Raw genomic sequence first — 14,786 nt, forward strand, 5'->3', positions numbered from 1 at the left:
CGAGCTAAGGCCGTCCCCTGGACAGTGTGAGACCGTCTGGTCCTGCTAACGTCTCAGTGTTTACACTACACCGTGTCCCATTGATCGTTTTTTTGTTTGTTTCCAGAAGCAGTGCAACTTAAAACCCTCTCCACAGCTCTTTCTCCACAGAGGAACAAGAGGAACGTTTCAGTGCCGCTCTCGTGAACTTTTATTCACTGGCTTCTGTCCCATCAGCACTTAGACTGGATCTGACGAGTAATCTGTCCGCTCCGTCGGCCACGACCAGAGTCTTCAGTAATCAATATGACCGGACACTCATCACTAGGAACGGGGCAATGGCTGCACGGGTAAATCGTAACCAGTCTCAAGTCTTGTGTACGCTCTGTTCCAATAGGTAACGTGTTCCTAAGGTAACAGGTCATTCTAGACAAAAAAAAAAGGAAAAAAAAGAAAAGTAATTTAATTCACGTGTTCTAGTAGCTATAAATGCATGCAGTTTATTTACACAGAGGACAGCACAATCCGTTAGGACTATTATGAGAAATTCTTCCAGTTTATGGAATTACTCAACAATTATTAAAAAAAAAGAAAGAAAAGAAAATTCACATATTTGTGTAGCCAGAAATGCTATAAATTTAAAATCCTTTAGGACTGTTTTAAGAAATCCTTGCAGTTTATGGAACTGGAATTGTTGAAAAAAAAAAAACATATATATTCTAATAACAGACAGATTTTATTACCAAGGCTGTGTTTTCAATAACCGTACAGATTTTTAGACTACAGTTACTTCCAAATTTGGTCACCAGTCAGTTCCTTCCCTCTACCTCGCTCCCCCCGGTGTAGACGATGGAGGCTAATGTTTTACCTGTATGACACATACAGCACCATGGGTTTATGGGTAATCAGCATTTGTATCAGAATTAAGAGCTGAGTAAAGCAAGTGAGGGGTTGCATGTCTCTGTATTTAGAGGTATCGTACACATAAAACATTCGGGTTTAACGACTTACTACCTTTTTTTGTGGCTTTAAAAAGAAAACTAAGAGCTATCAAAGCCTTGAGTTTTGCTTGGGCCCTAAAGTTTAGTCATGTTGGATCTCCGGCCTTCAGCAGCTGATCTAACAAACATTACATGAACTGAGGTGATCAGAGTTACAATAGCGACACGGATACCTCCAAGGGGAACGGATGAGGCAAAGTCGACACGGGCGTCTTAAAAGCAGCGCTGGAAAGCAGCCATGAGCAAACCTGAAACAAGCAGACAGCTTCCATAATGAAATTCACATTGCTGCGTGTTTATTAACCGAATCAGTGATGTGACCTTTTCCTCTGTACCGAGTTAGCAACCGTAAGGACACACGTTGTGTAGAGAACATAACCTTCATCATGGTGACACAAACACCATGTTTCTACTACAGACTTTTGGGCAGCTCACGTTACCCTGCAGAAAAAGAGAAAGAAGTGTTTTGTGAATTCCATAATAGAAGTTTAACACTTTTATGGAAGTTTATTTAAATGATCAGTAACAAGAGATGAAAACCTTTAGGACAAAATGTGATATAAAGTGAAGACAGTGACAGTTGGGAGAAGTCATTTAAGAAGAAAAGCTCTGGAGTCAAAAGCATAATCTCTGTCTAACCCTGGGATCAGAAGGGCAGAAGAGCAGGAGCAATGAAATTGTGTGCGGAAAGCTCTCTGCAGACTCCAGGATTACAATCTGAAGATGGTGATAAACAAATAGAAAACTCAGGTAAACCCTTAGGTTTTTTTGTTGTTGTTTTGTTTTCTGATACAGACATCACCATGGAACAGAAGCACGGCTTCACGGAGAGCCAAACGAAGAGAGTGAGAGAGAGTACAGAAATCACAAAACAGACCTCACTGCATAATAAAAGCGAGTAATAAAAACACCCACACACAAACACCCACACTCACAGGAAGCGATCATGGGAACGATGTTTCGTCTAGTCTTTTAGCTCCTTCGGCACTGAACAAAAGGCCGTGACAGACCAGACCGAGCTCAGACAGACCAGCAACTTCACCCTGGAGTCCAAAATACCATCCTAACAGGCACAAATATTTAACGGCGTTTCAAACAGCATACACAAACTGATACATGAGCAAATGTAGCAGTGTTGTTAGCATGTAAACAACATTTTTGCAGCACAACACATTATCTTTGTGAATTGCTTAGGGGCAGCCAAGTTCCCCTAAAACCTTACACCTGCAAGTTTTACACAGTCTCCTGAAGGTTTCCTGTGGTTCTGTCCATCATACCAGCTCTGGCAGAATCACATCTATAACATCCAAGTAGCTTGTACATCCCACAGCACAAAGCCAGAACACTTCCAATAAACACACAAAACAGCTGTGATATAATTATCCATCTTGTACCAAATTCCCCTCTATTCATTTTAATCAGTCTTTTTCCCTCCACAGTTTTTACTTCTTCACTGTTGTGATAATTTCTGAAGAGAAACAATGTTTTATAGAGAGACAAAGAGGCCTTAAGTCATATTTAAAAAAAAAAAAAAAAACCTTTTTAGCCCAGCTAGAATCTTTTAACTAGGACTAATAAAATAATCAATTTGACTACTTCTTATGCATGACTTATACAATATTACACTATTTAGTATAGTACCCTAAAAAATTAGTTATCAATTGGTGTAGGTTTATAACACAGTGCTCCACGAGGTTCTTCAATGCAAACAAACAAGGTAGAAATAATCCCCCTTTCGCTTGGCTGCTTGTACTCGACTGACTCGAGCCTCGTTTCAAGCTCTTTCAGGCCAGTCTCTGCCTTTTGTACTAGACATAACAGGGCTCCGTTATTTTACGGTTTACTTCCTATATAAACGACGGAAGCTAATGCTAACGCTAAAACTATTCACGAATCAGAAAATGAGGCCTACTGAAATTTCCACCTTTAACACGATGTATGTTATACTAAAAAGAAATATTCCAATTTTTTTTAAAAACATTATTTCAAATTTAAAACTATCACACAAGTGCCTGAGTTGTTTCTTAAAGCTTAAAAGAAATGATACAGAAACCACTATTAGTATTAGAATTTGTGACGTTTAAAAAGAATTAGAGTAGTACAGCTGAGAAAGTGGGGTGAAAACAGAGCGCTTACTTTAGCCGTTTTCTCAACAGGTTGTACTACAAAGAAGAAGAAAAAACCTGCCACACAAAAAGATAGTCCCTTTAGTTTGACATGTTTGAAAAGCTGTCTGTTGTTCTGTTTGCTGTTGATCGCTGTAAAGATTTATTAAACTTTCCAACATTCTGAAAACATTTGTCCCAAAACAAGCATCGGCCTCGACATTTCAGTCTCTCTATTTCGTTCACCATCACGACTGTAAACTCATTCAACACTTCAGCTTATATTAATGCCATTTGTTCCACCGAGTCCGAAACACTTGAAGTCGAGGATCTAGCAGAGAAAGGACAGAAACAAAAACTCCTACGCGAAATCATTGCGAGAGAATAACGAACGAAATGTACACACGAAATAGCACGTACGCTCACATTAGCAGGAAAAACACAATCAGTGTGATATCTTTAATATTTATTTACACGGTAACTAAATAAGACAAAAAGAGGCTGCAAGTCTCAGAGTTTGGAACTCTTCTGCTGATTAATTGCATAACTGACCAAAATGTTTATCACTGGACAAGACTGCTGTCACAAGTGGAAATTTTCCATCTGTTTTTTTTTTTCTTTCATTTTTCTGTTTTTGGCTCTGCTTTTAAGATCACAACTAAAACGAACTTCGTCTGCAAACATGGTCAGTGTTTAAAAAGCTGAATCAACACAAAGATAATTGGTTAAAGCTGAGAAAACCAAAATAAGTAAATAAAATATGTTTAGATACATATTTATCCAAACACACACACGTATATACATATATATCTCCTGACCCTCAAAACTCTGTAACTATATAGCTGTAACTGTAACTATATTGCCTGACCCTCAAAACTCTGAAAAACGGCATGGTTTGATTGGGATTCTGTCAGGCAGCTGGTTCAAGACCTCGCTCTGCCTCTGGCATTACTATTTCTTTGTGCTGAAATAAGCTTTTCAAGTGTTAACGATGACAGATAAGATGATCACCTCAACTAACACATTTTAGGAATTGCTGATTTCCAAACGTTATGCAGAGATCTACATGTGAGCTAACAGAGTTTAAAGATGATATTAAAGTGCTGATAGAGAATCTGGATCAAAACTTAAAATCAAAGATCTGTACATCCAGATATTTTTTAGAGGCAGCTCAGAGGACTTTAATAAACACCCAAGGTTATTCAAAAAAATGCCATAAATCAGTGTTTGAAGTGGGTTAAAATTTAAGTTAATGTTAAGAGCTAAAAGATGCACCGAGTATAAATACTCCACTAAAGAACGTGGTGTGGGGGATGCGGTAGTGTAGAGATTAAGGTGTTGGACCACCAATTGGAAGGCTGAGAGTTTGAATGCAAGATCCACCAAGTTGCCATCGTTGGGCCCCTGAGCAAAGCCCTCAATCCTAAATTGCTCAGTTGTATAAAATATGTCACTCTGGATAAGAACATCTGCCAAAATGCAGTAAACGTAAGAACTTTAACAGACTCATCAAAAAGTTGCCTTAAGGGTGGTTAAAGCTTTAAAAATGCGTAAAGTAAAAAGCCTTTTGCTCGTCTTGAATAAAAGGGCTGAACTTCCTGACACTACTCAAATGGGTCAACTTTGTGATCATGTTTGGAGGTTGAGTGTCAGATAGTCTCAAAAATATTTGTTAACACATTCATAAGAATTTTGTTTAACAAATTTATGAGGCATGTTTGCATCCCTAGTTCTTATCCCTGGTTCTTTTTATGAAAAGCATGCTGTTTTCAGTGTAGACTGCCAGACACCATCAATAATAACTACTGACCCTTTGTTCAACTTTCAACAACTAATGCTTACAGCATGCTATATATACACACAAACGTAAAAATTTGATTAAACAATACTAATGACTTCTTTATTCAAATATATGAAAAACCTTTAAATTCCACCAGCTGTAAATGAAGAGATGCTGATGCTGTAATCCAAATTATGCTTCATGCTGGAGCGAGTAAATTTTGTTTTAATGGCTGTGCTCCAAGTTTGTTTTTGTTTTTTTCATTTAAAGTGAACACGTCATTGTGTTTTTAGCACACTGCACAGTCATAGTTACGAGCTTGTAGTTTCACGACCCAAGAAAACTACTGTAGACAGGAAAAAAATGTGTGCAAACTAGAGAAAGCAGTCTCTGATGTATAACGAAGATGAAATGACTCAGACACACCATGGTTGAGAAACAGCGCACTCTCCCATGGAGGTTTTTATTTTCCAAACACTTTTATTTAAGTCAGTACAGTGAGGACTCGTAAGGAACTGGAGGAGAGGAAAATGTTGATTGAGGCCCCATGACAGAATAACTTCTTTTCTTCCGCATCTTCAGTCAGTGTAGAAAAATTATTCTTTTAACATCCCTCCCACCAAATTAATCCCCTAACAAAACACACACACACAAAATGACACAATCCTGGCTCACTTAATATTTCCTGAACTCTCCTTAAAATGTAATCCCAAAACTTGAATAACGGTAGGTGAGGAGCTCAAACGATGAACATGGAACACAAGTCAAATCTCAGAAGGTTTAGCTTGAGACACAACTGATTACATCTTGCCTGTTACCCAGGTATAAAAATGTCTACGGAAGGCATCTGTACATCCAGGTTTAATTTGCGCACAAATCGTACATGAGCTAATGACGAAGGAAATCAGTTAATTTTTTTTTTTTAATGCCAATAGTTTAAACCAGCACTGCACACTTTCCTCCCTGGAGATCTTTAAATATAAGGACAGTTTACAATTTCCCTGCCTACTTGTTCCATGCAAGTTAAGTGATGAAATGAATCAGATGGAACAGTGTACGCAGGAAAAACTGCCCTCTAGGACCAGGAGCTGGTCACCTCTGGTTTAGACTGTTTAGGGCACAGACCCTAAGACCGGCATACACTCAAACACAAGCGCACTCACAAACACACACTTTTTAAAGGAAGGAAGGATGGATGACTAGAATCAAATTCTGAACGTTGCCTTAGAACTGTGAATAAAAAAATAAATGGTAAAGAGCAATCAAATAAAAGTATAACCACCTCATTTTCTCTTTATCTTGCAATTTCATGGCTGCTCCACTTGCATGATCCATCTTCCCTTCCAGATCCCTGTAGTGATTCTCTTCTACTTCAGTCATCTTTTTTGTCCCCCACTCTCTTGCTCTTGTTACGTGAAGACACAGCCACACCCCTTCACAGTCCATGTAGAGATCGCCGCTCAGAGAGCACAGGTCCTCAAGCTGCACGAGGTCTGTGTTCGTTCTACATGTACTGACTGTCAGAGTCTAATCTTATGAAGCCCGGTCAAAGATTGGCATTATGTGGATGTCAGCACGTTAATCCTGTACTCTACTGTTTAGATGTGCTAACAGTTCAGTACCTCGGTGGCAGGAAAGGTCTTTTTGGAGGATAAAATGGACCTGGAGGTCTTGAAGGAGCTCCAAAAGGAGGGCCATGTCTCTTCCCTCTCTGGAATGGTGGCTCATTGGGATGAGGGACATGATGTGGCGGTGGAGGACGACGAAGAGGTCTCTGTGGTGGGAAGTGACCAGGCCGTGGAGGGCGATAGTGATGTGGCGGAGGAGTCCTGTGCTCGAATCGGGGACGTAATCTAGGTTCTGGATGGTGCATTGGCATAATGGCTCTTTCTTCTGGATAAAACGTGGGAGTATGAGGTGAGACAGGGTGCTCAACATTGTAAGGAGGAGGAGAAGGGCTGCGAGGGGGAGCATCACAGTGTGGGTCCAAATAGGCATCATCAGATGGAGCATGTGAGGGACTAAGAGCCTCATGGTACCTCCTTACAGTAGATGGGGCACTTGGACGAGCCATACAAGGGTGAAGCTGATTGTGAATAGGGACTCTAGGACGATGATTAAAGTCCATAGGGCCATTCGGTGGGCCCAGGCGAACAGGATGTGGAGCAGTTGCACAATGCCGTGGCCCTTGGGTATTCAGATGAGGACGGAAAATCTCCTTGGCTGGGATCCGATTGAGACGCTCATCGTAATCATCATGAGAAACAGAATTTAAGCGATAGGGTGCGACATCACCACCAGTCTGTACGTTGTCTGTGATACTGGTCAGGTCAGAAGGATCTTTGACTCTTTGACCTACCACTGGAGGGAGAAAGTCTTGAGGTGGAGGTGGAAGCTGAGGGATTGGTGGAGGGGGTGGTAATGGAGTGTTGAAGAAATTAGGAGGGTTGGTATCATGTACGTGATCTTCAGACTGCTGCTGCTTTCCTTTATATGATTCAGAGTTGCTACCAACACGCTGCTTTTGATCATGTCCACGTGTATCACAATACCAGCCATCGCTAGCATTGTCTGCTCCATTACTAGAGAACGGTGTCCCTAGACCAATTCCCTTCAGGGTCTCATTGTTTTTATTGAAGCTCTGATTCTTGTCTGCCATTGATATTGGCAACAAAGACTCGACATTCTGAGGACGCCCTCTTTCACTAAGAGGCATTCCGGAACTTTGGAAACTTTGTTTTACTGTAAAGTCTCTCTGGTAGTGATCACCACTATGAACTGACCCAGGACCATATTGCCAGGAGTCAGTAGGAAACGTGGACATAGGCAGTCCAGTGACCGCTGTGGGTGCAGAAGCAGCTGTTGTTGAAGCGGTTTGCAGAGGTCTTCCTTGATACAAAAATGGTTGTACTGCAGGCTCATCCATGACCTCATCTTGAGTTGGTGTTGCACCAGACTCATCCCTCACAGGAGTTCCCCCAAGGTTTTCTGTGCTGGCTGAAGGACTATCAACAGCTTTATTCCACGAAAGAACAGGCGGGAAACCCATATTTAAGCCTCTCAGTCCTGGATTGCCTTGAAGGAATCCGTCAATTTTGGAGTCCAGTGTAGAGCTGACAGAAACAACTGATTCCTCTTTGTGTTCCTCGGCTTCCTTCTGAAGATCCCTGCTCTGAATAGTGCTGGGAGATTGAGAAGACTGTAGAGTCCCAGCCCTTTGAGGGGTATTGCCTCTCAGCACTGTAGGTGCAGGTGAAACTGAATTGGTATTAGGAGATTCATGGGCTTTAAAAGTGGGATCTGAGGATGGGCCCACATTTGAGCCTGAAGGATTTGAGTTTACTGCAGTTTGACTGTTCAAGAAAGAAGACAGTCCTGAATGAGAGAGAATGGAGAAAAAAGTAATCAACAACATCATAATCAACATAGTCAACAAAGCTCAACTAGACAACCAATCTGATTTGGGCAGGATATTATATTGAAAAGCATTCTCTTGTATCTCTTAAAATAAAACCAACTACCAAAATAACTAGATCAAATTAATGACTGCAAACAGAGCCACAAACTGGAGAAGCTGCTTTTGTGAGCTTCAAAACAAGGTTTTTGTTAAACAAGGTTTTCACTGCATGAAAAGTTTCATTTGCACCAAGTAGATATTTGGTTAACAACTCTAGTTAATTTATACGATAATTTTTGTTTCAAAAAATACTCCCGATTCATACCCTGAAGCCCAATCCCTTGTGATTGGGTTTTAGACAGGACGTTCAGCAGGGTGCCAGGGTTGATGTCCACCCGGGAAAGTATTTTTGCCAGCGAGTTAGATGCAGGTAAGACTGGCGAAGAAGAGACCGTGGGGGTTGAACTTGCTGAAGAAAGTGTGCTTGATGAACTGGGGGCAGAGCGAAATGCTGGGCTTACTGTAGCTAGGAAGAGGGAGAAAGATAAGCAAAGTTGCTGATAAAGCTCTACATAACCCATATACAACTAAAATAAATACTCCTCTTCTTGTATACTATCATGTTTTGAGTTGTGACTGTGTAAATAGATTTAGTGTGTCAGTATTTCTACTTAAAAGAATGCATCTTACCAGTGTTCTTCATGACATTTGTAAGTGTGCTAATAATAGAGCTGATTTTGCCCAAATCCACACCCGCCAGATTAATGGGAAGGGACCCTGTTGTTGGGCTTGTGGATGGTGCTGGTGTTGTAGTTTCATTCTCAGGTGCCGTCTGAATGGATTGAGATGGTTCAGCCACACCAAGAGCCAGACTCTGATTGGACACACTTGCAGGGCCAGGTTGCTCTGTCCTTTCTTCTACTGTGGGGTCAACAAAAGCAAAGAAAGCTGTGTTACATAAATCCTCCACATGTACACAATTCAAGACAGTATGTACAATTACCTATGATGGCTGGTTCCACCAAGTCCTCAGTATCTGAAAGCTCCATGTCCTCTATGTCACGATTGTCTCTGTCCCCAAGGGAAGAGAGTGGACTAGGTGCATCACAGAGCGCAATCAGGTCCTCCTCCAATGCCTGACCATCTAGCTCTGGGTCTGGGGTACCAATGCGTGTTAAGCCATGGAAGGGTGACTCAGAACCTGTGGGTGATGGTGCGTCCTCAGAGGGGGAAGGGATTGGTGAGTCATCTTGGTCAGGTAAAGAAGCTTTGATTGCATCCAATTTCTTCTTGAGATGCAACACACGGTTGGCAAAAGTCTGATAGGCCTGAAGAAATGCAAGGTTATTTTTATGTCCGCTATATAATGGAATAAAAATGTATCTTGAACTCACCGATGCCTTGTACCAAACACAAAGATTCTAAATGCGCACCCAATAGACAAACGACGTGACTTACATTAGTGACTATCTTGACCTCTTTGTACTGCATCTCATAGAAAATGTCAGCATTCTCCAGAGCCTCCATCAGAGAAGGTCCTTTTTTAACCTCTCCTTCCAGAAAGGCTACGAAGTCCTGCAGTTTTGCACTACCATCTTCAAAATCTTTAGAAAACCTCTTACCGCCTGCTTTATCTAATAGATAGATAGATAGATAGATAGATAGATAGATAGATAGATAGATAGATAGATAGATAGATAGATAGATAGATAGACAGACAGACAGACAGACAGATAGATAGATAGATAGATAGATAGATAGATAGGAATGGGGAATTACATTTTTATCCATTACACTTAGTTTCATATTGTATATAAGCATGCTAACCATCCAAATGACAGTATCATGAAGCTACTCCAAAAAGGTAATACGACTACATAAACAATGCATCTGCATCGATTCCCATGTAAATTTTTCTTATGATGAGCATGCAGCAGCAACCTTTGAGTTTCTTCAGAGCTACTGTGCTGCAGACGTCCACTCTCATCGCAGCTAGCTGCTTCTCTCTTAGCTCAATCTCATCCATGGATTTCCTGTACTTGGTGAGATGCTCCATAAACGCTGACGGCTGCCCAAAAAGAGGATCAGACAAAAGTAATCAGACAGCAAGTACATGCTACAGAAGAATTTTTATTTCCCATCTCTCAGACAATGTTCAACAAAGTCGAAAAGTATCTCACCAAAAACTCAGCAACTATCTTGGATCTCAGTGCAGCTTTTGGGGTGACGGGAGCTGAAACTAAATGTGGAGACACATTAGTCTGCTGACCTGTTAAGCCTGTTAGGATTAATGCGACAGGATGACCACCCTTATATATAGTCACTGGTTTAAACCTCATGTGCCAAAAACATTTAGACCACATCCAGGTTGTAAACTTTTAGGGCTGTGACTTAAGAAACTGTGGAACATGTGCTGAAATATTGTTACCTGGCGGTTCTTCTTGCTGAATAAGACCACCTTTAAGCTTGTTAATAAACTCATCCGAGTAAACATTTCTCTCTTCCCAAATGGCCAGGATCCTGTCCACGGATTTCCGCACCTTAGAGTCTTTTACAGTGCTGAAGAAAGAGATAGAGACAGTCAGAGAGAGTCGTGTAAGCAAAAATATTTGCCAGGAATGTTTAGATATTTGTAACAATAAGGAAAAACAGGTACGTTTGTAAAAGAAAGCCTAATGATAGAATGACAGAAAAAGTGGTGCAATAAAAGTTCATCAGAAAGTTTCAGATGCTCTGGTTGAGTGTTTGAGAAAGTAAAGGGCTTGAAAGTCTCACCTGATGAGCTTAATAGCTTCGGGCAAAACATCAGTGAAGGTGGTGCGGTAGACGATCGCGTTTCTCCTCTTGCAATTCTGAATGACATCATTAGCCAGGTAGAAGAGATTGAGCCTTTGAGAAGAGTCCGCTGAAAAGGGAAAAGAAAAATGTGTGTTTATTTGCATGTGTGAAGGACAAATTTAAGGACACTTCTGTTCAAGTCACTGAACTATAAGCTGATGGTAACAGTTTCCTGAGCTTTTTCACCTTCCAAGATCACTCTACATCATGGTTCTAATAGTATTAACAATAATTATAACGTTATAAAAACCAAAAGTGATCAAACAACGTTTTACACACAAAAGTCTCTAATATTGTCGACAGTCTATAATGTATACAGAGTGTGTTTAACATGGGATGTAATGCCCCCTTGTGGGAGGAAAGAGAAAGAGGGCAAGAGAGAGAGCAAGAGAGCACAAGACAGCAAGACAAAGAATGAGAGCAAGAAAGAAAGTGCAAGAAAGAGCACAAGAGAAAAAGCGCAAGAAAGAAAAAGAGCACAAGAAAGAAATAAGCAGCACAAGAAAAAAGAAAGAAAATGAAAGAAGTCATTTTCCCCTTTAGCTTTACAAACTTTTCTAACCAGTTTATATTATGTGGAAACAGGACTGTTCATTTTGAGTATTTATTCCATGAGATCTGCATGAACAGCAGTTCTGCATCTAACAATACACAAAAAAAATCCCAGTATCACCAGCTCTCTGGTGCTTGAGCGAGACGGTCAACCCTTAAGTGCTTTTACTGTATAACACAACAATATTCAAGCTGCAATATACAATAAATAAAGATCTCTCAAATTAAATCATACAGTTACAATGACATCTCTTGTGGGCCCACCACCTGCAGGAGAAACCGTAAGGGGTCGGTCCAATGTGGATTGGGTGGCAGTCGAAGGCGGGAGCCTCGGCGACCCAATCCCCAGACACGGAATCTGGCACAGAGCTGGAGGAAGTGTCTGGGGAGAGGGAAGTCTGGGCATCCCTGCTTAGACTGCTGCCCCCGCGACCCGGCCCCGGATAAGTGGTAGAAGAAGAAGAAGAAGTTACAATGACATGTAACTACTAAAGTGTTCTTGGAGCCACCTCACAAGGCTGGATTTTACTTAACTACACAAATCGCACTCGTACTATTCGATCAAGCACTAACTCTAACCTGTTAAAATCTCTCATGAAGCATTACAGCTGCCGAAAGATAAAGATCATGACGACTATCATAACAGTGTAAAGTCTAAACAAAGCTTGTCAGTGTGTTTAACATTTCTGTATGTGAAATAGCAGTAGAGTTTGATTTGGAAACATGGCATACAGGGAAGCTGCTTTTGATCAACAAGAACCGAGACTTTTTACTGATTCTGGACAGATCATAATTGTCCAGGAAAGGGTACAAAGCCATATTTCATCATTTTAATAATAATAAAAAAATGTAATAATATATACTGAGATATGACTAAAATATACTAAGACCTGAGCACCACGCTAGTACATTTAATACCTGTGGTAAACCGGGCAGATACTGTAGTGTTGCTATCTATAGAAACTTTGCTGTTGATGACGTGACGTCTGTCTGCCAGGAAACACAATATGGCAGTGTTTGAAGCCAAGATGCAGCTACAATGAATAACAAGATAGCGTAAGTGCAGCAAACGTCTGTGTCATCACTTCCTCAAAAATAAACACCATTCTAGCCTGTTACAGTTTGCGTGTGAATTTTATAGGCAGTAAATCCAACCAATTACACAGTCGTTCATTTGAGGTGTAGCTCATGACAGCAATCAAGAGGACGGCTTTAGAGACGGGATTCAGCAACGTGTTTAACAGTCATGCATGAACACCACAAATCATTTCAGTGCGAATTTAACGTTACATTACACTTCTAGTGGATCTCGCGTTTCCCCCAGATGTACACAAGATATACAGGTGATTAAAGTCTCGTTTAATAGACATCGTATGACAAACTGAGAACAAAACGCATTCATTCACACAATTCATTTTCAAAGTTGAATTTTGACACAAAATCAATTCGACACTCGCTGGTGAGGGATTAACAAAAATCCTGCTTGGAAACACACTGATTCAGGTATCACACAGTGGTGAGAGATTTACAGCTCTTTAAATGAGTAAAAAAGGCAAAAAGAGACAAACAATTTCAAAATACAAAACACAAGGCTTAAAAAAATGCCGTCCCACACACACACACACACACACACACACACACACACACACACTGTCCCACATACACACACAGACACCAACTGACCAACCCACACACAGACAAACACAAACCGACCGACCCACACACACTCATCGACCTACACACACAATTACAGCATTTGGCAGACCCACACACACAGACCGACCCACACACACCGACCGACACACACACACACACACACCGACCGACACACACACACACACACACACAGACCGACACACACACACACACCGACTGACACACACACACACACACCGACACACACACACAGACCGACACACACACACACACACACACACACACACACAGACCGACCCACACACACACACACACAGACCGACCCACACACACAGACCGACCCACACACACACACACAGACCGACCCACACACACACACACAGACCGACCCACACACACACACACACACAGACCGACCCACACACACACACACAGACCGACCCACACACACACAGACCGACCCACACACACAGACCGACCCACACACACACAGACCGACCCACACACACACACCCCCCCACACACCGACCCCCCACACACACAGACCGACCCACACACACACACAGACCGACCCCCACACACACACACACACCGACAGACCGACCCACACACACACACACACACACACACACACACACACAGACCGACACACACACACACACACACACACACACACACACACACACACACACACACCCACAGACGACCACACACACACACACAGACGACACACACACACACACACGACACCACACACACAGACGACACCACACACACACTCACACGCACACACACACACACCCACACACACACACACACCGACACACACACACAGACCGACACCACACACACACACACACACACACACACACACACAGACAGACACACACACACACAGACCGACACACACACACACACAGACCGACACACACACACACACACACACACACAGACCGACCCACACACACACACACACACACACCGACCCACAGACACACACACACACAGACCCACACACACACACACACAGACACACAAACACACACACACAAACACACACAGAACACACACACACAGAACACACACACACACACAGACAGACACACACACACACACAGACACACACACACACACACACACACACACACACACACACACACACACACACACACACAGACCACACACACACACTCACACACAGACACAGACACACACACACACACACACACACACACACACAGACCACACACACACACTCGCACACAGACCACAAACACACACAGACCACACACACACACACACACTCGCACACAGACCACACACACACACACACACACAGACCACACACACACACACACACACACATACTCACACACAGACACAGACACACACACACACACACACAGACACACACACACACACAGACGACACACACACACACACAGAAGACACACACACACACACACACACCACACACA

At 42.1% G+C, this 14,786-nt stretch overlaps 1 protein-coding gene across 1 annotated transcript in view; it reads right to left on the bottom strand.

Moving 5' to 3' along the window:
- Positions 1–5,296: 5,296 nt before the first annotated feature.
- Positions 5,297–14,786, bottom strand: part of rprd2a (regulation of nuclear pre-mRNA domain containing 2a) — a 23,587-nt gene continuing 14,097 nt past the window's right edge. The window contains exons 2-10 of the mRNA XM_027143884.2: positions 11,038–11,167; positions 10,691–10,821; positions 10,443–10,501; positions 10,204–10,330; positions 9,721–9,896; positions 9,266–9,590; positions 8,953–9,183; positions 8,588–8,788; positions 5,297–8,240 (exon numbers count right to left, since the gene is read on the bottom strand). Of these exons, the coding sequence (XP_026999685.1) occupies positions 6,481–8,240; positions 8,588–8,788; positions 8,953–9,183; positions 9,266–9,590; positions 9,721–9,896; positions 10,204–10,330; positions 10,443–10,501; positions 10,691–10,821; positions 11,038–11,167 (3,140 nt within the window). The 3' untranslated portion in view covers positions 5,297–6,480. The remainder of the gene's footprint in view (positions 8,241–8,587; positions 8,789–8,952; positions 9,184–9,265; positions 9,591–9,720; positions 9,897–10,203; positions 10,331–10,442; positions 10,502–10,690; positions 10,822–11,037; positions 11,168–14,786) is intronic.

Source organism: Tachysurus fulvidraco, chromosome 7, assembly GCF_022655615.1.
Source record: "Tachysurus fulvidraco isolate hzauxx_2018 chromosome 7, HZAU_PFXX_2.0, whole genome shotgun sequence".
Classification (NCBI taxonomy): Eukaryota; Metazoa; Chordata; class Actinopteri; order Siluriformes; family Bagridae; genus Tachysurus; species Tachysurus fulvidraco.